This window comes from Nicotiana tabacum, chromosome 16, assembly GCF_000715075.1.
Source record: "Nicotiana tabacum cultivar K326 chromosome 16, ASM71507v2, whole genome shotgun sequence".
Classification (NCBI taxonomy): Eukaryota; Viridiplantae; Streptophyta; class Magnoliopsida; order Solanales; family Solanaceae; genus Nicotiana; species Nicotiana tabacum.
In genome coordinates, this window is record NC_134095.1 from 166,312,408 (window position 1) to 166,336,660 (window position 24,253).

At 38.5% G+C, this 24,253-nt stretch overlaps 2 protein-coding genes across 2 annotated transcripts; both read left to right on the forward strand.

Annotated features, from left to right (window-relative positions):
• The first annotated feature begins 1,418 nt into the window (after window positions 1–1,418).
• On the forward strand, window positions 1,419–5,388 carry LOC107786075 (WEB family protein At5g55860-like). The gene is made up of 3 exons (XM_016607507.2): window positions 1,419–1,694; window positions 2,615–2,901; window positions 3,696–5,388. The coding sequence occupies exons 2-3, from the start codon at window positions 2,656–2,658 to the stop codon at window positions 5,271–5,273; spliced, it is 1,824 nt and encodes a 607-aa protein (XP_016462993.1). The 5' UTR covers window positions 1,419–1,694; window positions 2,615–2,655; the 3' UTR covers window positions 5,274–5,388.
• Window positions 5,389–7,829: 2,441 nt separating this feature from the next.
• LOC107786076 (uncharacterized) lies at window positions 7,830–10,364 on the forward strand. Its single transcript, XM_016607509.2, has 4 exons — window positions 7,830–8,391; window positions 9,131–9,249; window positions 9,685–9,800; window positions 9,909–10,364. Exons 1-4 carry the CDS (start codon window positions 7,977–7,979, stop codon window positions 10,159–10,161), a joined length of 903 nt encoding a protein of 300 aa, XP_016462995.1. The 5' UTR covers window positions 7,830–7,976; the 3' UTR covers window positions 10,162–10,364.
• Window positions 10,365–24,253: the final 13,889 nt, after the last annotated feature.

Here is a 24,253-nt window from a genome sequence, read left to right on the forward strand (position 1 = left end):
AAGGCATTTGTATCTTCTCTCTTTAGTATTATTTCACTTGTATTTTTGGAGTGAAATAAAATATTGGTTGTGTCCGAGGAGTAGGCAAAATTAGCCGAACCTCGTAAATTCTGGTGTTCCCTTTATTGTCTTATTTATTATTTGGTGGCTGTCATAATTTTTGGTATAGTAGTTGTGACTTATTCACACTCTATACATTTGGCTTCCGCAACACAATGGTTATATGGTCCATTTACAAAGTTATATCGCCGATTTGAATTTAACTCGTTTACTTAATACTAATATATATATATATATATATATATATATAGTGAACTTGAGGAGAAGAACATGCACTTGTAGATATTCAGGTCAACATGTAAAAGTTGAGAGCCTATAAAGGACGTTAACTAAAGTAAATGTTGTTTCTATTTTCATTAAATGGATTGAATCGGTTGGATGTTGGCTTGATGCTCCAGCTATAGAACAGAGTCCGACAAAGTCGAAACTGCTGAATTATTTTTTTAGAATAAAAAGGGTGGGTCGGATTAGGTATTGAGTTGGTAAGGTTGGGTTGTGTTCTAAATTGGTCCAGGTTCATAATTAGTGCTTTAACAATTTTTTCTTAAAATTAATATTAAAACGTCATTAAATCTCGTCGAAAAATAAAAATCCGGTGAAAATGATTAAAATTAGTTAGGTAACGTAAAGTGATTTTGAAGATTATATATACATGTATAACTTTGATGACAAATTACTGAAAGTTGAGTAATTATTTGAGCAATCAACTAGATAAAATTTGGATCTTTTTCTTAAAAAGTTTGGACACGTAGAGTCTACCTATTTCAAGTTGGAACTCCGCCAATGGCAAAGAAAATATTAGACCGCTTTGTTTATGATAAGAGTATGAATTGGCCAAAAACGTGATGGAGTTCTAAAATAGAGCAATTATGCGTCATATATAGTCAAACCTCTCTATAACAACATTATTTATATAACAATACTTCGCTATAAAAGCTAAGTTTTTTTTGGAATCAATTTCATATTCTGATATAATATATGTTTTCTATAGCAGTAATTCGCTATAACATTCAAAAATATTTGGAACTAAACGAGGTTTGACTATATATACTTGGCCGAATTGGATCTTTTGCTTTTAAATTATATATTTTCAATGCAAACATTTGCGTTTAAATTATACACTTTCAGTCTCCTCTTTAATTTCCTAATTAATTAGGTTTGTCCTTTAACAAACATTTGGATGATGGAGAATAATAATCACCTTATAATCACCATATATCTTTGCGTTTATTCCGCAGAAACCTCTAAAAACTCTTGGAAATGAATGTCTGTTAATCACCGAAAGAACAGCAAATAAAAACAGAAAAATGAAATCAAAAACATTTTGGACCTCATATGTTGCAAAATGTTAGAAAAAATTGGTTTTATGTCATTTCATGACAAAACAGAGAGAAGCAAATTAGTAAAACATTCATACCTACCTCATCCTTAGTAATTTCTTCTTCTCTTTATTCATATCCTATGATCATTTTCTTGAAAATATAAAAGGGAAATAGACCCGAAAAAGTTCCAACATTTCTCCTGTTTATAGCACAATGTGGATACAATCTTGAGAATTGTTATATACACAAACAAAAAGTTGATAGCCATAAATCACATTTCTGGAATTCTGAGTTATCTTGTATGAATAAGAAGTGAGCTATATATCTCTTTATATTTTCGTGCATGTTATTTACTATATGTTAATTAAGCGTTATTCAATAGTCTTGACTTATTTGAGATTGAGACGTAGTTAACATTAATTATTGTTTGCATAAAAGTTTAATGATCATCAAGCTTTTCTTCGCAAACCAAGATCATAGATTTTCATGCATGCAGTGGCGAAGACGCCCTTTAGAAAAAGGTGTCATTCGGCATCACTTTACGATAAAAAACAATTTCCTTATATATATGTGTATGTGTATATACAATAGCCTGACATTGCTTTGAAGTAATAAATGTCAATATGAGATAGAAAGTAAAAGCTTAAAATCAATATATTCCTAGAACCAAACTCATTTACAAGTCGAATTATGACAGTATGCCAACATTGCGTACGCAAAAATTCGTGTACGCTACTAGCCTACTCCATGCATGCATGCATGTAAGGCCGAAGCTACACCATTCTAAGGGTGGTTAACTAACCACCTTATGAGAAAATTATATTATGTGTATAGGTTAAATATTAAATTTTAATATATTGAACACCCTTTGTCGGGGATTTTTCTCCTTCTTCCTCCCCTTCTTCAAACTCCGATTCATATTTTTCATAGAGAAATCTCTAATCAAGGATAGAACAAGAGCCGTTTTGCATCATATCTAAGGGATTCCTCGGTTCAGGCCGAAGAAGCAATATCACTCGATCATTATCAAACTGACTGCAATCTTTTTCTGTCCGTGAAGATCCCACTAGAGCGCCTTTCAAGTTTGAACACCCCTGAAAAAGTTGCTGGCTTCATTACTGCATGCATGTTACGATCATGAAATCATTCTTTATGTGGCATTTAGAAAAAATAGTGAATATTTCTTTTTCTTCAAAACTCATAATCTTGAATATGCATCCTTTTATTTGCAGGATTTAGCAGGAGAAGGTGTAGAAATAGAACCACAAAAATCATGTTTGGATTCAGTATAAGAACTGGGAGGCAAAATGCCTCAGGTTCACCAAAATCCACAGGTTCTCCATCTTCTGTTGGTTCTCCAAAAACAGCAGGAAGCACAGGTTCCCCAAGAGCAGAAGTTGGAGAAATTGATACAAGAGCACCTTTTCAATCTGTAAGAGCAGCTGTTAGTTTGTTTGGTGAAGCTGGTTCTTCCCCTAAGGCTAAGCCCACAATTAAAAGATCAAAAACCATTGAAGAGGTATGTAGTACTATATATGTTTGGCTAATAAAACGTTCTCAGCTATGCTTAGAACGAGTGACCTTATTATATGTATGGATGCGGATGGAGTATATAATGAATGAGTTCAACTAAACTCGATAATTTTGAATCCTGAACCTATAATTTTGAAATTGTAATGGATCGAGTTGTAAGAACCTAAATATTGAACCTATCAAATTTTAATTCTGAACACATAATTTTAGCATGTGTACACATCTATGTTGCTCGGATTCTCCAAAAATATCCGTCCCACCCAGGGGCAAAGCTACATTGTCCTAAGAGTGGTCAATTGGCTATCCTTTGTCGAAAAATTATACTGTATATGTAGGTAAAATATTAGGTTTTAAATGTATATAATATATATGGAACATCCTTTCTCGAGGAATTGTTTTTATTTCTTTCAAGTTTGAATACACTTGGAGAAATTCCTGATTTCGCTACTGATCCCACCCATGTCGAATCCTCCAAAATTGCATAATAATTTTTAAAGGATCTGACACAAAGCCACCGGTATTTTTGAAGGATCTGACCAACATAGATATACTCAATTGGAGCCGAAAGCAATAGGTTCAATTGAGCTCACAGCGCTCGCCCTAAATTTGTCCCCTGTGGATTGACCTTGCTCTAGCCACAAGTTAGGACATATATTTATCATCCATCTCTTTCCAATATATGCTATTCTTCAAATCCTATTTTTTTCTACAAAATGAAATTTTGAGAATCATGCATTTATTTTTGAATTGTCATATAACAACTTCTCTTCTCCTTCACAGAGGGTGCTAGAGAAGGAAAGTAGGCTTCACTTAGCCCTGAGAGAACTAGACAGTTTCAAAGAACAAATAAGAAGTACAGAGACAACAAAAGCTCATGCTCTTCGCGAACTCGAAAAGGCCAAAAGAACTCTCCATGAACTCACTGGAAAGCTCGAAACTTTATGCGAATCGAAACAAGCAGCCATTGAGACAACAGAAGCTGCAAAAGCCCGAGCCATCGAACTCGAAGAACAGAAATCCAACAAGCCACCAGTTGGCACTGATGCATGGAAACAGAATGTTGAAGCTGAAAGAGAACAATATCGAACATCTTCAGGCGAGTTAAATGCAGCGAAACAAGAGCTAACAAATCTTCGTCAGGACTTTGACGCGGCCCTGGAAGCAAAATTAGCTGCATTTCAAGAAGCTGCAGACGCGCAACATAACGCGGCCATCAACAAAGAGAGGCTAGGTAAACTCTCGAAAGAAGTTGATACATTACGCGAAACGTTAGGCCAAGTAAAAGTTGCATCTCTCCAAGCACAAGATGAGCATGAAAAACTTATTGCAGAGAAAGAAACTCACTTACATTCCCTTAGAACAGCTAAAGAAGAAGCTGAGGACAAAATCAGGGCTCTCAAACAGGACCCTGATTCTCAATTAGTAACCGAAAACATCCTGGAAAAACTCGAGGTAACCAACGAGGCGATTCACGTCTTACAAGACCAACTAAATCAAGTTCGAGCCCTGGATTTGGACGCTTATAATAAAGCAAATGCAGAGCTCGATGCTACAAAGAAGGCGTTGAGCGAGATAACAGCAGAGGAAAGTTCACTCCGAACCCTAGTTGATTCGCTTCAACTAGAAGTAGAACGCGTAAAAGGCGACCTCTCTACGCTTAAAAAGAAAGCAGAGGAAGCAGAGTCCTTAGTTGAAAACTTAAAAATGGATCTTGAAAATAGCAAGAAGGAACTTGAAACAAGTATTTCAGCTAAAACACAAGCAGAAGGAGATTCTAATGATTTACCTTCAAGAATTCAACAGTTGAATTCCGAGGCGATTCAATTTAAAAATGAAGCAGAAGAGATGAAGAGGAAAGCAGAATTACTCAAACAAGAAACAAAAACAGCTCAAGAAACAACCAAAGAAACAGAAGAAAAACTAAAAGTTGCATTAAAAGAAGCTGAAGAGGCAGAAACAGCAATGAAACTTGCAGATGATAAGATACACAATCCTACTGATGATAATGAAGAACATAATTTAGCGTCAAATGGGAAGATAAGATTGTCAATTGAGGAATTCGACGCGATGAAACGACAAGTGGAAATAAAAAAGAATGATGCTGAAATAAAAGTTAAAACTGCATTGGCTCAAGTGGAGTCCATTAATGCCAATGAAAATGAAGCAAACAAGAAACTCGAGGCGATTTTGAAGGAGAAAGAAGATATTGAAGCTGCAACACAAGAAGCAATTAAGACAGCAGAAATGGCTGAAGCAGCCAAATTGGTAGTTGAAGGAGAACTGCAGAAATGGCGGCAAAAGGAACAAGAAGAGGAAGAAATTGGAGAATCATCTAATGGAAATATTGAAGGGACATGAGAAAATTTATAAAAATAAGAAGTATAGTAGAAATTTAAGCCAAGGGATGGGAGATTTTATTTAATTTGTTATATGTTGTATCTTATGATTTTCATATAATTCTTGAGGCATTCAAATGTGCAGAAAGTGTATGAATGTCTTACTTAGAAAGCGCTTAAAGTTGTCTTTGTGTGACCTGTTGATCACGTGTTCAAGCCGTGGAATCAGCCATCGATGCTTGCATCGCGGTAGGTTGCCTACATAACACCCCATGGGATGCGGCTCTTCCCTGTGAACGTCGAATGCTTTATGCACCAGGCTGCCCTTTAGCCAATTTACGCTTAAATATTCTCCATTAGATACCAAAAGTATACGAGTCTATGTAACTTCTTGCATATCTACATGTATAATCGAAGACATAAGTGCTTAAATTGATGCAAGAAGAGCTTCAATTAGATCAGAGATATCAATTAATCGGCATCCGAGACTTCGGCAAAAATTCTATATATACTTGCAAATGTTCTCCAAAAAATAGTCAAATATTAACAAAGACCCCGTACCAATCTTTATGAGCAACAATAAATTTATATTGACGGTAAAGGTGCCCCTATGATTGTCGAATCCTCAATCCTGGATCCGCCTATATATTTATATCCACTTTCCTCGAACCCATTTCATTCAAATATTGGTTATAAGTAACCAGTCTTCTAAAGCAAATTAGAGGTTCTTTCAAAACTATGTGTCAAAATCTGGTCGTTATATTTTTAATTGGACCTAATATAAGTGTAACAATAATAATATACTTTAGGCCAACTAGTTTGTAACACCTATAGGATCCTTTGCACAGGAAATTTCAAGCATAGTGACAAATATCTTTGGCAAAATTTGATACTACTAAGTAACAGTAGCCAGAGACGTAAATAATATTTAAAGTTTATGGATTCTGAATGTGTTAAGTCTTAGCTCATTCTAATTATTGGGGTCGTAATTAAATATTTATACATATTTAATAAAAAAATAAATACAAACACAAGATCTAAGAAAAAGCTATTGGGTTCGTCCAAACTCGTAACTAATATTATAGCTACACCCTGACAGTTGCACAGAAAGCTTCAGTATCATAACTCTATACAGTCAAACCTCTCTATATATATCAGTCTTGTTTGTTCCGAATATTGGATGTTATACCGAAGTATTGTTATAGCAAGCATAGTGACACATATCTTTGGCAAAATTTTAATACTTGTTACGGTAGGCAGAGATGCAAACATGATTTAAAGTTTATGAATTCTGAATATATATCTGTAATTATATACTATCCCTATATTTTAGTATAGTATTTAATAGAGGATATAGCTAGCAAGATTTTATGAAACATCACGTCGAGGATATACTAGTTATGCTTTGATTAATATAAAAAACTAATGTGCAAGTATTTAGGATTCCAGTACAAGAATCCATTAGATTTATTGTCAAAAAGCATCTTTGATTCTCACACACTGTTCAACTAATCTCACTTATTTTTAATAATCAAGAGGAATTTTTTTATTATATATATATATATATATATATATATATATACTGTATACAAAGAGCATTTGACCTTAGACAATTTCCTATTGCTTGATTCTGGTAGCTATTTCGCATATTCTTTTGGAAGTCATTATCAGAATAACTTCACGACATTTAAAAACCTTTTACTCATGACATCATTCCTATCACTTATTTCTTAAGTTTGGTTTATTAAAATGAATGAATAAATGTTGTCTTCTCAGTTGACTAATTATTCATATTTTTTAGGCATACCAACTAGGAGCTAGATGTGCAAAATTCAATTAAAGTACTTATGTATTTACCTTTTTTCCCCCTATAAAGGGGTTACATTAAATTACATGTAAATTTCTAGTGCGATCATTTATACGAGTTTAACTTATACACCAAAGATATTTATAGGTAATCTTCATAAAAAAAAAATGTAATCTAAAATAAGGCTGAGTTACCTAGTTACAACAAGTAACAACTTGTTTGGATGGTTGTTAATTAGTATCGTTTCATAACGTATTGTGTAGTATTGTATTGTATTGTACTGTATCGTTTTGATGTATACAATACTTGGATAGATTGTATTATTTGTTATTATTTTATGATGTCATGCACCAATAGTATGAAGGATAAATTTGCAAGAAAAAATAAGGTACAAGGTAGAATTATATATAAAAAGATAGAGTAAAGGATAAAATAGGATTATTAATTAATAATAAGAAAGGGCAAGATGAGAGAAAAAAATAAGGTAACGACGCGACTACACTAAATCTGTTGTTCCATAAAGTGGCATTTTTCCTGGTTACGTAACGACGAATTTAACGATACGATACAATAAAATTTATATAAAAATCAAAATAAATATTATATTTAAAATAACAATACGATACAACACAATAGTGTAAAAATAGCACATTTACATGATATGTAATGACATAACATCAACAACCAGCTGATATATGAAGCATATTCAGTGGAATATCTTGCTTATAATACCAAAATCACAAATAAATAAGGGGTTCTTTTTAATTAAGTTGGTTGCTTACAATAGGGACATTAGTACATAAGAACAAAATGTCTCAATTTATAGCAACCTTTAATTTGTCCTAAACTTTTCTGTCTGAGTTTTTTCAAACAACTGAATCTTTTTGAAGCAAATAAGATAGCACAAAGACAAAAACAATGAAGAGTGAATATGAGTTCAATTACAAAGATGAGTGTCAAAGTCAAAGTCAACAAACTAACACAAACACTTTGATCAATGAGATTGAAGAAGAAGAAGATGAGAAATTTTATTATTCTACTACAAGTTATTTATTTGAAATGGATCATAATAATGGGGGTTTGGTCCGTTTGAACAGTACAAGAAGTGAAGGTGAAATGGATCAAGGCAGTTTGTTTTCCTTTGATTTTAATAATAAAGGAGGAGATATTCATGATATTGTTTATGTTGCTGTTTGGAATAAGAATATTAGCCAAGAGGAATCAAGTATGGATGCATTGTTTTGGACTCTCAAAAATGGTGTAATCAATCCAAACTCTGCCATTGTTTTTCTCATTCTTATCTTTCCTCAAACCAAGTATATCCCTACTCTTTGTAAGTTTTCTCTCTCTCTCACACACACACAAAAAAAAAAAATCAAACATACATAAAATCCTTTATTATGTAGTTATTCTCTTCGTTGCATTTTATTTGACGGTGTTTACTTAACATGGAGTTTAAGAAAGATAGAAATCCTTCGTTATATCTTTCTAAAGAGTATTGATTCCATTCCTTTAGCCCCTTATTTCATTCTTGAAAGTGAAATTGTCCAAATTTATCTATCTATTTTACAAAATATTTAAATTTTATCCTTTATTGATTATACGTTGGAGTCATGGATACCTTTGTCGTTTAGCAAATAGTCTCGTATTTGCTATTAGCTTTGATTATACGTTGGAGTCATGGATACCCTTGTCGTTTAGCAAATAGCCTCGTATTTGCTATTAGCTTTAAAAGAGCTCTAATTCCGGCTTGAACTGAGTGGATTTCACGTGTCAATATACTTCGGTGAAAAGGTTCAAACTTACCCCTCGACTTTTGTCTACAGTTTGAAATTATCCTCAGCGATTCTTTAGATTAGATTTCTGTTAGGGTAAAGGGTAAATACGAGACAATTTACTAACGACAAGGGTATGAAGGGCCTTAAGACATAACACAGGGTAAAATTTAGGTATTTTGTGCAATAGAGGAGTATTTTGATCCTTTTACCTTTATGAAGAGAAAAATTATTTGAATTTAGACCTAATTTAATTTATTGTACACTATAAATTTTCCAAATTTTGTTATAAAACAGTGGGAATGATTCCAATAAGCCAAGTGAATGAAGAGCAGAAGGAGAAGTTCATGGCTCAAGAAAGAAGCAAGAGGAGGCAGTTCCTTAAAAAGTTTGTTGACATCTGCACTGCTTTCAAGGTACACAAATAAACTACACATAATCTCTTATATTTGCCTATAACAGATTAGTAACTTGCAGAAACAAAACTGTGACGGTTGAACACCTTTTGTCGGAAAATTTATCTTGCATATATAGTGAAATACTACTTTATATACACATATTAAATCTTGAGCATTTTTAGCCAAAATTCTGATTTCGCCACCAGAAACAGATCTAAGGCTATATCAGTGGCGGAGCCACATGCACCAAAGGGGTGTCAACCGACACCCTTTCGTTGGAAAATTATAGTGTGTAGTTGGGTAATTTTAAAAAAAATAATATATATATACACACTATATATATAATGACACCCCTTGACTTCTTGATGAGTTTGTTTCTTTATATTTCGATCCTCTTAATGAAAATTCTGGCTCCGCCGCTGGGTTACATGATATATGTGCCACTTTGAACAGGTTAAAGTGGATACAATTCTTATAGAGAGTGACATGGAAGGCAAAGCTATACTGGATCTTATTCCTATCTGCAACATAAGAAAGCTGATTCTTGGTACTTCTAAAGCCAATATCAAGTATGAGAAAAATAAAATTACTGCCACTTAAACTACTACTCAACTTCTCCATTAGTTTTAAGCTGCTTTTGTTAATCTTATTGATTAATTAAATTCCTTTGATCATAGGAAAATGATGTCAAGAAGAGGTAACGGTACGGCTTATCAGATATTGCAAAATGCACCAGAGTTCTGTGAGGTTAAGATCATATGTGAAGGCAAGGAAATTGTAGAGCTGCAGATGTTTGAGTCTTTATCTCTTAGATCAGATTCCTGTGGCAGCCCAAAGTCAAGTGATGGCCAGAGCCAAAATCTGGCTCAAGAATCCCAGAATGAATCCAATAGATGTAAAGGATGTTTCAGAGCCAAGGTCATGCCTTAGATCTATAGCTCATAGTGTCCTACCAATGACTTGAAGGATACAAAATTTCTATCACCAAATAACTGGTTTACACACAAGGACCACCTTCGCCCCACCCCCACCCCACCCCACCCACCCCCCAAACCCCCTCCTCCCTCTTTATCATACCATAACTATTAATGTATTGTACATCAATAAAAAGTCGCATGGTATATGTTCCCACCTCCAATCATAGTCTGTTTCAGATTAATTGTCTAAATCAGTGTGAATCAAGTATAATATTTCTGTTTCTCTATTTACATATAAGAACAAGTTTCTTTTAGTAATTTTAGCTTCAAAACAAATTTCACATTCGTTAATATTCTTTGAGAACAATTGTATTTTCTTTTTTATGAGACATTAACATGTCTTAATTTAGCATCATACAAAGATAGACTCAGCCATAAACAGCTAAATCTCTCTATAACAATATATGTTGTTCTGATAATTTCTTAGCTTTTATAGTGAATGTTGTTATACACCTATATATAACAATATTTGACATTTAGATATTATTTGGTTGTTACATGCAAAAATTATCCAAAATTTAACTTTTTCCTTTATTAATATTATATATAAAGCATAAGAAATTACTCAAATTTAAAATTTCAAAAGATATGCATATTTTACTAATTAAATATTAAAAGAAGGTGGTACATTACTAATAATCTATAACTAAATCTGCAAAGATTTAAACTTTTGTGCAATGAAAGGAAAATGTACAAGGATATCTTTTAATGAAATTGCATGAAATCTTTAATTATGGAAGTAAAATGAAGCATGAGAGTTTAAAAACATTTGGTCAACACCTTTAGACTTATTATTGGTAAAATGAAGCATGAGAGTTTAAAAACATTTGGTCAACACCTTTAGACTTAAGACGGATCCAAAATTTAGAATTTGATATTTATGGAGCTCTACAACAACCTCAAGTTAATTTATACTACAATAATAATTGAGTTCGCAACGAGCCATGGTGTGAGCGATGGACCCAAACTAACACATTAGATCTTCCCCTATGTCAGATATCATTAACAAACAAGTAATCTTTATTTTCCCATTTTTCATTTGATTCCTTCCTGTTAAAGATCCTAATTAATAAACTGATGTTATTGCCTGATAGAATCTAAAGGAAATTAAATTAAAAAGAAAAAAAAAAAAAAAAAGAGAAACGCAGAGGGTTTTAAGCATATGGTGACATACACGTGGAAGAGGTGTATGGGTCAAAATTAGGTCTAGTTTAACGAATGTAGACGGACGAGCTAAAGCCGAGGTAGAAATCAAGCACGGTCCAGTGGCGAGGAGTCGCTCAAAGGGAGAGATGTGCCGAGGTCGAGTAGAGAGCAAACGGCTGCAACTGTTAGAATATTCCTAGGGTTATGAATAAGAATATTCTATTGAATATTTCCCCTTATTGTACTTTTTAGGGTTTTCTAGGGATATCCCTTATAAATAGGATGAGGGAGAAAACAAAAGGGGATTCGAAACTTTTATAAAAGATCATCCTGTAAAGAGTTGACTATCAAGAATATACAAAAAACTTGTCTTGTCTCCTTTGTTTGATTCCATTATATACTCCCTTCGGTTCACAATAAGTGTCCAATTTACTTTTTCATTTTGGTTCAAAATAAGTGTCCAGTTATGTAATCAAGAAAGAATTCAATTTGTCTTTACAAAATAACCCCTATGTACATATCCCTAAAAAAGTTTCTTACTCCTCACATTAAATGTTTAATTAGGGGTAGTTTAGTCATAGTAGGTATTTTTGTATAGAATTTAGTATTTTTTTAATGGGCATGCTAAAAGTAAATTGGACACTTATTGTGAACCGGAGGGAGTAATATTCCTCTTTAGTTCACAAGATCCAAGAACACATAGTTCATTTTTATTGTATGTTGTCACACGTTGTAGTTAGAGGAAGATCCAACATTTGAGTGACAAATTCCTTCTTATTATATTTAATGTCATTTATCACATTTATTGCATGTTTTCATTCTCAAATTTATTAATAGTCATTGAGTATTAACTCGGCATTTGTTGACTTGAACACGGTCCCATACCATCCAAGTTGTTTAATTTAGGATCTCAAATTTATTACTTTTAACTCGGATTCACCCCTTGTCTATTTATTAAATTGGTTTAACTAAAAGGGCTTAAAACATTTTGGTCAAACAATTTATCGTCGTCTATGGGAGTTCCTAGTTAAAAAGTTTAGTCTTCTAGATCTAAAAAAATAACAAAAGCTCATTTTTTCTGGTTTGCACAAGCTAACAATAGTAGGAAAATGAGAGGAAAGACTGAAAGCAGTGATAGATGTCACTACCAATCTCTTAGGAACCATCAACGAGGTGGACAGGGAATACGGGGAGAATGTGACACCGAGCTCCTCACCTAGGCAAAGTGATTCACCTCATCCTCATGAGAGTGTAACCGCTTCACATAAGAAGGTAGCCTCCACGTCCACTATGGAAGAAGCGCCGCCTACAGTAAAAGAGTTATTGGAGGCGTGGCTGACAAGTACCCTAAGCATTATACTTGACAAACTCGCTCAAGTGGCGAGTAAGAACACCGCACAAGTTGACACCCTAACAGCCATCAACGAGCATATGCTCCTCCCCCAACAGGTATCACTCACACCGTTATTGACGTAGGTAACGACTCCCTTGTAGCTGTTCTGAAGAAAATTGAAGAAATGGAGAATGAGAATAAAGCGCTCCGCGACCAAATAAGGGAGCACCAAGAAAGAGTTGATAAGATACCAGGCGCCCCGAAACTCCTGCCAAAACTGAACGTCGGTCGTTTCGTAAAACAGCCATACAGCGAGGAGGCAGCCCCATATGTCATACCCAAAACCTTCAAAATGCCACCATATCTAAAAATATACGATGGTACAACGGACCCTAAAGACCATATCATTCATTACGTCATGGCGGTAAAAGGCAACGATCTCTCGAAAGAGCAGGTGTCGTCGGTGCTGCTGAAGAAGTTCGGTGAAACCCTAACAGGAGGAGCCTTAACATGGTACTCACAATTACCAGCATGCTCCATAATGACATTCGAGAAAATGGCCGAAAAGTTCGTCACCGCCCATGTCGGGGCCAAGAAAGCAAAAGCTAGAGTGAATGACATATTCACCGTCAAACAATCGCCTGGCTAAGGACTTAGGGACTTCCTCACCCGGTTCAACAGAGTAAGAATGAGCCTGCCAAACGTGTCAGAAGGGATGGCAGTAGCGGCTTTTCAAAACGGGTTAAATAGTAACGGGTAGAGGGCGACCAGAAAATTATTCAGCAGACTCATGAAATACCCTCCCACTACCTGGGAAGAAATTCACAATGCTTGTTGTGTCGAGGTGAGAGCAGATGAAGAAAACCCCAATGGTCCAACCCAACAGCTAACGACAGTCCAAATGGAATCAATGAAAGATCATCAGAATGACAGCCGAAGAGATCATGCAGGTCCACGCCTCAATCAGGAAAGGCACCAACTGTACATCAGAGTCACTGTCCCACTACCTCCCCGCCAAGCCGAAGGGTCGTCTAGGCCATAAATAGGAACTCACCGAAACGAAAGAGGTATGTCTCCACTTTTATTTGCTCACATTTTTTGTGTTTCTCCTTCATAAATAGTTTACGCCCTAGAGAAGCTCGGTCCCAAGGTGAAATGGCCACAAAAGATGAAGTCGGACCCAAATTCCAGAAAGTCGAATGCCTTCTGCGAGTTCCATTAGGAACGAGGCCATAAGACCGAGGATTGCATAGCCCTACGACAAGAAGTAGTGAACATGCTCCACCAAGGACATTTAAAGGAGTTGATGAGGGACCGAGGGAGAGCCAATTTCGCCTGTGGACGAGAACCACCCCCAAAGACACCCTCGCCCGCCCGCACCATCCAAATGATCATCGGCGGAAGCGACGAAGAAACAATCAACCATGTAAAGTTCACCACCACACATAAATTGAAACGGTCGATCACCCATGAACAGTATGATGACCTCGAAAACAGTATCGTCTTCAATAAGTCAGATACCCACGGTTTGACCTTTCCTCATTTTGACGCTCTTGTCATTACTTTATGAATTTTAGATACCTATGTAAAAAGAATCGTGGTAGATGACGGGAGCGGCACGTGTATTATCTACCCTATAGTTCTTACACAAATGAGACTCGAGGATAAGATACCACATTGCATAACACTATTGCAGTTGAACAAATATCTGGAGAGATAACATTGCTCGTCGCATCACCTTGGAAACAACATTCCATGTCATGAACCAAGAAACTGCCTACAACGCCATTAGAAGGCGACCCTGGATATATGCCATGAGGGCCATCCCGTCCAGTTTATACTAGGTCATCAAGTTCCCTACCCCATGGGGAATATTTAGCATCTGTGGTGAATAGCGCACAACTCAAGAATGCAACTACATCGCCCAAGATTGCACATACACCCAATAGTTAAGAGAGGAGGGCTCAGGAGCATAGCAATTACCGAAGTCGGGGCCCGAGTCCGACGAACAAATAGATGTCGTCAGAGACCCCAACGTTGTGGAAGCCACAGGGTCAACAATGGAAGACCTCGATCCCGTCCAGCTGGAAATAAGTGACCACAACAAAAAAGCCTACATCGGCCACAAACTCACAGAACCAGGTAAATTCCATAAATTTTTAACTAACAACGCTGATCAGTTTACTTTCTCCCATACAGATATGCTAGGTATCTCGAAAGACATTGCAACACACAAGCTGAATATCGATCCACTCTATCCGCCAGTATGACAAATCAGAGAAAAGTTCAATACTGCAATCAACGAGGCCGTCCATGAAGAGGTAGAAAAATTGCTTTCCAACGATTCCATTCGAGAGTCAAAGTACCCTCAATGGGTCGCTAACGTGTTCATGGTAAAAAAGAAAAATAGGAAATGGCGCATGTGCATAGACTTGATGGACCTAAACAAAATCTACCCAAAAGACTCCTTCTTGTTGCCTCACATCGATCAGCTCATCGACGCAACATCAGGACGCGAGTTATTAAGCTTCTTGGACACCTACTCAAGATACAACCAAATCCTCATGGAGGAGGACGACCAAGAAAAAATCTCCTTCATCACCCATCAAGGGACGTACTACTACACTGTCATGTCGTTCGGGTTAAAAAATGTAGGGGCGGCCTATCAAAAGGTGTTCACCAAGATGTTCAAAGAGAAACTCGGCAAAACGATGGAAGTCTATATAGACGACATGTTAGTTAAATCAAAAATAAAAGAGGACCACATCGACTACCTAAGGGAAGCCTTCGGCATACTTAGACGATACGACATGAAGTTGAACCCCGAAAAGTGTGCTTTTAGCGTGACCTCAGGAAAGTTCCTCGGTTTTTTGGTATCGTCAGAGAGGCATCGAGGTCAATCCCGACCAAATCAAGGCTATAAAGGGAATACCTGAAATTTTGACCAACAAGAAACAAGTGCAGAAGTTGACCGGCCGTATAGCCGCCCTGTCGAGGTTCATCTCACGATCCTCTGACAAATGTCCACAAATTCTTTGACGTATTCAAAAAGGACAATGGACTCTAGTGGAATTCCGAATGCGTCAATGCCCTAAGAGAACTAAAGGCATACTTGTCCTCACCCCCATTACTCGTCAAGGCAGAACCATGCGAACGTCTCTTAATCTACTTGGCCGTATCCGACGTCATAGTAAGCGCAGTCTTGGTCCGTGAAAATAAAGGTACACAATCTCCAATATATTACATTATCAAAACCCTGGTCGATGCTAAAACGAGGTATCCCCACCTCGAAAAAACTGGCCCTGGCATTAGTCGTAGCTTTACAAAAGCTGAGACCCTATTTCCAATGCCACCCCATCTCAGTGGTCACGACCTTCCCCTAAGAAGTATCTTACACAAACCCGAGTTGTTGGGTAGATTGGCCAAGTGTGCCATCGAATTAAGCGAGCACGACATAACATATCAGCTGCGAACAACGATAAAGTCGCAAGTACTCGCCGACTTCGTTGCCGACTTCGTTGCCGACTTTAGCGCTAAAATACTGCATGAGGCTGAGTAGGAAGCCTCCAGTACCTCCCCCAAGAGACCCAACCTATGGGTCATGTGCACCGATAGTGCCTCCAACGCGACAGGATCTGGACTGGGATTCGTGCTCGAGGTCCCAATAGGCGAAATCATCTGTCAGTCCATACGGTGTCCCGACATGACTAACAATGAGGCTGAGTATAAGGCCGTAATTACAAGACTAAAACTATATCTCAAGTATGGAGCACGATGAGTCATCCTCTGATGTGACTCTCAACTCGTCGTCAACCAAGTCATATGGACTTTCCCAATCAAAGAACAAAGGCTACAAAATATCAGGTAGAATTTCATAAGCTATTGCCCGAGTTCGACGAGTGCCAACTCGACCAGATACCCCGAGCACAAAATATCGAAGCAAACGGCCTTGCCAAATTAGCAGCGGCCACCAAGAACATAAGAGGAAAAGAAAACGTGGACACCATCTTCCGTTCGTCGATAGACCAAATTGAGATACGCACTATAAACTTGATTTGGGACTGGCGCAACTGTACTATGTCATATTTGCAGGACGGAGTGCTCCCACCCGACAAAAAAGAAGCCAAGAAGCTTCGAATGCAGGGTGCCCAACATAACATCATCAACTATGAGCTGTACAAAAGGATGTTTGGTGGTCCCTTGGTGAAGTGCCTAGGACCAAACCAAACTAGGCGTGTACTCGAAGAAGTACACGAAGGCCACTGTAGAGCACATTCCAGTAATCGAGCCCTCTTTAGATGCCTCATCAGGCAGGCTATTACTAGCCCACCATGAAAAAAGGAAGTCGATGACTTCATTCGAAAGTGTGAACAATGCCAAAAATACGCTCCAATGATCCACCAGGCGAGCGAGCACCTCCACTTCGTCACATCGCCTTGGCCATTCATCAAATTGGGGATGGATATCGTCGGACCCCTTCCATCAGGACGAGGTAATATACGATTTCTTTTGGTTTTAACTAACTATTTTTTCAAGGGGGTAGAAGCAGGTGTATTCGCCTGAATACACGAACAAGAAGTTATCACATTCATATGAAGGAACATCATATGTCGCTTCGGCATCCTCAAAGAAATAATTTGTGACAATGGACCCCAATTCACCGGAAAAAAGACCGCCGAATTCTTCGAGAAATGGCATATCAAGTGAATACTCTCCACGGCATATCATCTCGCAAGCAACGGTCAGGCGAAGTCCTCCAATAAAACAATACTGAACATCATGAAGAAGAAGCTTGAGAACGCCAAGATATTGTGGCCGGAACTGCTACCGGAAGTGCTATGGGCATACCGCACCACACCAAAAACAAGCACAGGAGAAACGCCATATTCACTAGTCTATGGGACTGACACAGTGATACTAGTCAAAGTCGGGGAGCCAAGTTTGAGATACTCCAACGAGAGCGGACCAAGTAACGATGAAAGCATAAAGCAAGACCTCGAGGAAACAGATGAGCGAAGAGACATGGCCTACATAAGAATGATAGCTCAAAAATAGCAAATGGTACTACAACAAAAAGCCAAAGTCAGACCACTCAAGGTAGGGACTATGTACTCAAAGCAAAAACACAAGCGAGAAAAGACCCACGGGGAAGGCAAACTAGGAACCAATTGGGACGGACCATACAAAATCACGGCAACAGCAAACAAAGGGTCATTCCAACTAGAAACAATGGAGGGAAAACTACTACCAAACAATTGGAACGTTTCCCACCTCAAATACTTCAACTTCTGAAGATGGACGTCCTCCAAGTTGTACTCTTTTTCTCCCACCTGAGTTTTGTCCCAATTGGATTTTCTCGGGGAGGTTTTAATGAGGCGATGAAGGAGGCGTCTTGGAGTTTAGGTATTAAGTTCATCGTCCCGCCTATCGACTACTTCTCTAGGCCGAGCGATGAAGGGACTAGATAGACTGGGACTCTTCGAATGTAGGTACGGATCGAACAGAAACATGTAATATTCTCTAATGAATAAACAAAGCAGTACGACATTCTTACACAACACCAAACGTACACAATCACACCAAACACAAAGGGAATATACATTCGACCTCGCTCGAATCAATATACATTCGACCTCGCTCGAATCAATATACATTCGACCTCGCTCGAATCAATATACATTCGACCTCGCTCGAATCAATATACATTCGACCTCGCTCGAATCAATATACATTCGACCTCGCTCGAATCAATATACATTCGACCTCGCTCGAATCAATATACATTCGACCTCGCTCGAATCAATATACATTCGACCTCGCTCGAATCAATATACATTCGACCTCGCTCGAATCAATATACATTCAACCTTGCTCGGATTAACTTACAATAGACCGCATTCGAATAGATCTACATTCGACCTCGTTCAAATAAACTTACATTCGATTCATCGAAGGTCAAGAAATTTCTCACAAAAGAAGACACTCACAAAACAAAAGAGCCAGAAATACACAGCAAAAAACAAATGTTCCATTTCAATCATTTCCATTCCAATACAATTTACAAAGGGTTTGAAAGACGCCCCCATAAAAAGAGCGCAAAACACAAAAAATACATTCCAAGTACAAAGACTTCACGCTGCATCATCACCGACGTCATCAGTATACCCATCGTCATACCAAGGGTCGGAGGCAAGTCCATCTAAGGCGTCTCCATCATCATCCCCGTTGGGCGTACTAGGATCATAACCACAGGCGTCACGAGCTACACGTGCCTTGACACGAACATTCTCAAGTTCCGCCCCGAAAATCTTCCTAGCCGTCTTCAGAGATCTGTATATATCAAGTTGGGCCTCAGCATGAACCCCCATTTCATACAACTCTCGTGACACACCAGGATCGACAGAAGTATGAGATATAGATGGCTGGGCCTATTGTTGCGCCTTCTCGGCTCTTAGGGTGACAACTTGCTCATTCAGCTCAGATTGCTCGGCCTCCAAACCCCCGATCCGCTCCTCATACCTTGCCTCCTTGAGCATTGAAGTTTCCACCTCAGTAGCCCGCTCAGACTTGCAAACATGGAGGGCGCCCCATAAGGCTACCGCCTCCGCACAACGACCATTCTAACTTTCTCAGCTTGACCCAACTCTTCGACCCTGGTGCTCAACTCATCCCTCAAGTTGATGTCCCTTGTTTCACTCTACTCGAGCTCAACCCTTAAAGACGCCACTTGAGCATGAAGGTCAGTATTCTCAGTTGTCACTCCCTTGCTCACCTCGAGATCATCCTCCTTAGCCTTCAGCGCCCCCTCAAGCACGTTGCATCTGTCGATAGCCCTCATAAGCTCCTCGTCTTTCTCCCTCAGCTCCTTATCGTTCTTCTTGAGCCCATCGCTGAGCGTCTAGAACTGGTCATCCTGGCTAAGTAAGTCAACTAGCATTCGGAGCTTAACAGTACTCTCTGTACTTGGATACCATCTTCTTAAAGAGGGTCATCCTTCGTTCTTCCCGCCAATCACACTTAATCTACATGATGAGGGTCTGACATGCAAAAGAAGACAAGTCAGCGGAAGCGAATTACATATACGAAATGAACTAACCTAACATGGGAAAAGCAAACTTACTCGCAAGGCCATGCCGGATATACCCAACGACAGATCCGCATCCCTCAATACCTGCAGCATCCTGTTCTCAGAATCCGTGCATGGAGGAGCGAAGGTCGGCACTGCCCGTTCAGAGTTAGCCAAGAGGTCATAATCTACGGGAATGACTATGTGCCGATCAGGCCCCTTCATCCTTATCTCCACTCGGGTGAACCTCTCTCCAAAACCCGCACCTCCTCAGGGTCGACATCGGAGCCCGACCCATCATCTTCTACGAGGACGGTTTTATCCCTTCCATCCACTGATAATGAGCCGACCCCGGCTATTCGTGCAGGTTCCCCTCTGTCGTAGGTCACTTCAACCTCTGACTGCCTTTCCTCCGTGGCGATAGCCGGCATGGGAGCAGCCTCAATATCCAGTAAGGGTGCCGTCTCCGCATCCAAATCAATGGGCCTTTCCAACTCGACATCAGCAGCACCAACCCTTCCAGTCTCCACCCTCTGCCTTTTCCTAGGTATCGCCTCCCTTTCGTCATGAGATGACTGATCAATTAGGTGCAGGACACGGTGATCATAGGTCTTAGCCTATATGACGGTTGCATGTGGGGAGGAAGCACTCAACGACGGAGCTAGAGTTTGACCCTCTCATAGAGACTCAGCCAGTACGAATTGCATTCCAGCCGAAGCGACTTTCTAGCGGAATGCAGCCGGAGCCTTTGTCTTCTTAGAAGCTTGCCAACCTAGCGCAAAAAAATCATGTTTAACAAAAAATGATGATAAGACAGTGGTAAGCTATAATGAAAGCAAAGGGGTCGTAGAAATGGGAATCAGACTCACTAGTCAAAGGCTTGGGACTGAACCGCTTGTTAAAGGACATCCAGTCGGGAATCCCCACAGTATGAGGTAAGACGCGAGTCACCCATTCTTTGATATCAGGAACCAAGGGAGATGGACTCTTACCAGATGAAAGTAGAAAGACATGAGCAAGTCAGAATTAAAAAGAGGATGGATGAACAAAATATATGATGAATGATAAAAGGCCCTTACGATTGAAGTTCTACTGCTTAGGGAACCCGGCTGGGTCTGCCACTATGTGCTCGATCCTCGCGAAGAAGTAATTGCACCAGAATCGGCAGTTCTCCTTGTCATTCATCCCCATCACCAATCCTTTAGTCCCACGGTGGCAGAGATGAATCAGCGTGCCTTTGTAGAAACTAGGCGAGAAGAGATACAGTAGATGACGAATGGAGACTTTGCAACCGGCCAACTCTACGAACTTTTCCAGCATCAAAAAGGCTTTATATAGGTAAGGGAAAAGCTGTGTCGGGCAGACGCCATAAAAGCGGCAAAACTCCTCAGCAAGTGGGGGAAGAGGAAGAGAGTAACCCACCAAAAACATGTATTAGTAGAAAGTGAAATACCCAGGTCGGTGAAAATGTATCGAGTCGTTCCCCGCTAGAATAATATCGACGTGAGTAGGAATACGGAATTTAGACCACATGTCAGATATTTGCTTCGACCCCATGACTAATAGTACCTGCTCAGGAGCAGGGGAAGGTTCTTTCTGAAATTCATTTCTGACCAACGGATTCCGAGGAACTATCTCCTCCACGGTGGGAAAACTTTTGTCTTTCGCAATCGTGAGTTCACTGCTACCTGAAGGCATGGCTACCGACAAAGGGGTGACATTGGAAACTATGTCAGAAGTGTAAAGGGAGTTTGTCATTTCTGCACGAAACATGTATATAGTAGAACCGGAAGAAGGGTATCTACGGGAAAGGAAACCGTAAGCTAGAGCTGAAAAGCAGAAGTAAATCAAAAGCAAGGGTTAGAGAAGAAGCAGAAGAACAAGCAAAGTGCCAAAGGAGTTTGAAGTTCGAAAAGTCTCATTTTTGAATCTCCCTTCCCCCATTTATAAGGTATTATGGCGCCCAGATCAATGCAAGAAACTGTCATTGATACTAAAATCGAAGCAACAGAGGCACTGGTAACAACGCATTGCATCGGGAAGATGTGTAATGATAACGCGAGTGACCATGACATCATCCTATGTTAGCCTCGCCAACCACAACCTTTGAGCCAATCCTTCATCAACACAACGTGCCAACTCAGCTCATTCGCCATAGCGGAATGTCTTGTGATTAGATACAAATAATATCAGCTCATCAAAGACTCCCAAGAGCACGACCTCAATAAGCGGAGGGACTAACTCTATGGATCAAAATTAGGTCTAGTTTAGCGAATGCAGACGGACGAGCTGAGGCCAAGGTCAAAACCAAGTACGGCCCAGTGGGAAGGAGTCGCTCAAAGGGAGAGACCAGTGCCGAGGTCAAGTATAGAGCAAACGGCTACGACTGTTAGAATATTCCTATAATTATGAATAGGAATATTCTATTGAATATTCTCCCATATTGTACTTTTTTAGGATTTTCTAGGGATATCTCTTATAAATAGTATTATTCCCCACAATATTATGTCAATATTACGTCCAGCAATATTAAGTTACAATAGTGTTCTACCCAGCAGTATTACATTACGGTAATGTCAACTTCGCAGTATTAAGTTACGACGATGTTGCACCCTGCAGTATTTTATGTTGAATTTGTCGTAAAGTAATTGACATCAGTCCAAGAAAAAGATTATTTGGGAATTAGAAGGATTATGCTATTTCATAAGTGATTAGTAAATTCATAAAGGTGAAAGGGGGAGCAAGTCTAAGAAAATGAATTTTTGTCAAAGTTTGGCATTTTGGGATAAAATATGGTCCGAGCTAAAATATCTGGTATTTATGGACTAGTACCATACAAAGTACTACATGGCCATAATAGTAAGGTGTACAAGGTATGTTAAAAGAGAGTAGTATTTAATTAAATTGAGAAATTTTTTAAATTATACGGGTAATTAATTAATTACCGGTAATAGGACATTACTTAATTATCTAATAAGTGGATAAGGATCCTTTATGAGCTGCCTCATGGCATTAAGCCAAACCAAAGTGGCATTAAAGTTTGATGAGTCTTAAGACATGGCTTGTCTTGATTACACGTAAAAAGGATTACAAATAAACCAAAGGACAAAAACAAAAAAAAAGCTGTCATATTATACTCATATTGAAAGCCTTTACATTGAACATCTCATGTGTTGTTACGTCCATTTTCACAAAGAAGAATTTTTTTTTCATTATTGGTTCTCACTAAAAGGTAAAGCTTTGCAATCACCCTTTGGCGAGGTTCTCATCTTCCTGGAGGTCGCCTGCTTGTTCCGAAATGAGCCATCCAAGTTCCAACTTATTTTTATGGTCGGAACCTACCTATTCACTTGTCTGAGTTTTATGATAAAGTTCTCTACGCTACAACCAACTAAATGCTTTTTATTCCAAATAAAAGAGAGTTAGAGGGATTGTCAAGAGAATCGGTCCAAATATGTTATGGCTATCCTTCTATTCTTTTGGCATGATCCATACGATACGAACGAAATGTGCAAATGCACAATTTCATAAATGACTCTAGTCATAGAAGTATTAGAGATATCTATGTTCTTGAATTTCCATGTGTCATAGTATATTATCTTCTGTTCATGGGTCTCAGAATAATACACAGTTGAAAAAGTTTATCTGGAAGAAATATTGGGATTATTACGTATTTTTCATGCATTTCACTCATTTATACATGTGCATTGACCCACGACCAGATGGCGTTATATACGCGTATATATGTAAATATATGTATATGGTGTATGGGAAAAGGTTACAGCGTTATATATGCACCACCACCTGATCAGCTGGTATATGATAATGATATTGCCCACAATAACTAAAATATGATTCAAACGGCGTTATATACGCGTATATATAAATATGTAAATGGGATATGGGAAAAGTTATGGCATTATATACGCACCACCTCCTGATCAGCTGGTATATGATGATGATATTGCCCACAGTGGCTAAAATATGATTCAAACGGCGTTATATACGCGTATATATGTATGTATTCAAATGGCATTATATACACGTATATATATATACATATGTGTGTATGTGTGTGTGTATATGGGATATGGGATAGGTTATGGCGTTATATATGCACCACCACCTGATCAGCTGGTATACGATGATGATTTTGTGCACAGTGGTCGATATGATATGATGGGATGCCCTCAGAGGCTGATGATGTTATGAAACATGTACCTATGCACGACATGACATTCATACGCATATGCATGACGTTAAAAGTAATTTATGATTTACAAAATTATTCAGACTTACAGGTTAAGTCGTGTACTCTATATGTCTTCCGTGTCTCTTATGTATTTATTTATGTGCCTTACATACTCGGTACATTATCCGTACTGACGTCCCTTTTGCCTGGGGACGCTGTGTTTCATGCCTGCAGGTCCCGATAGACAGGTCAAAAGCCCTCCAAGTAGGCTATTAGCTCAGTGGAAAATGTTGGTGCGCTCCATTTGC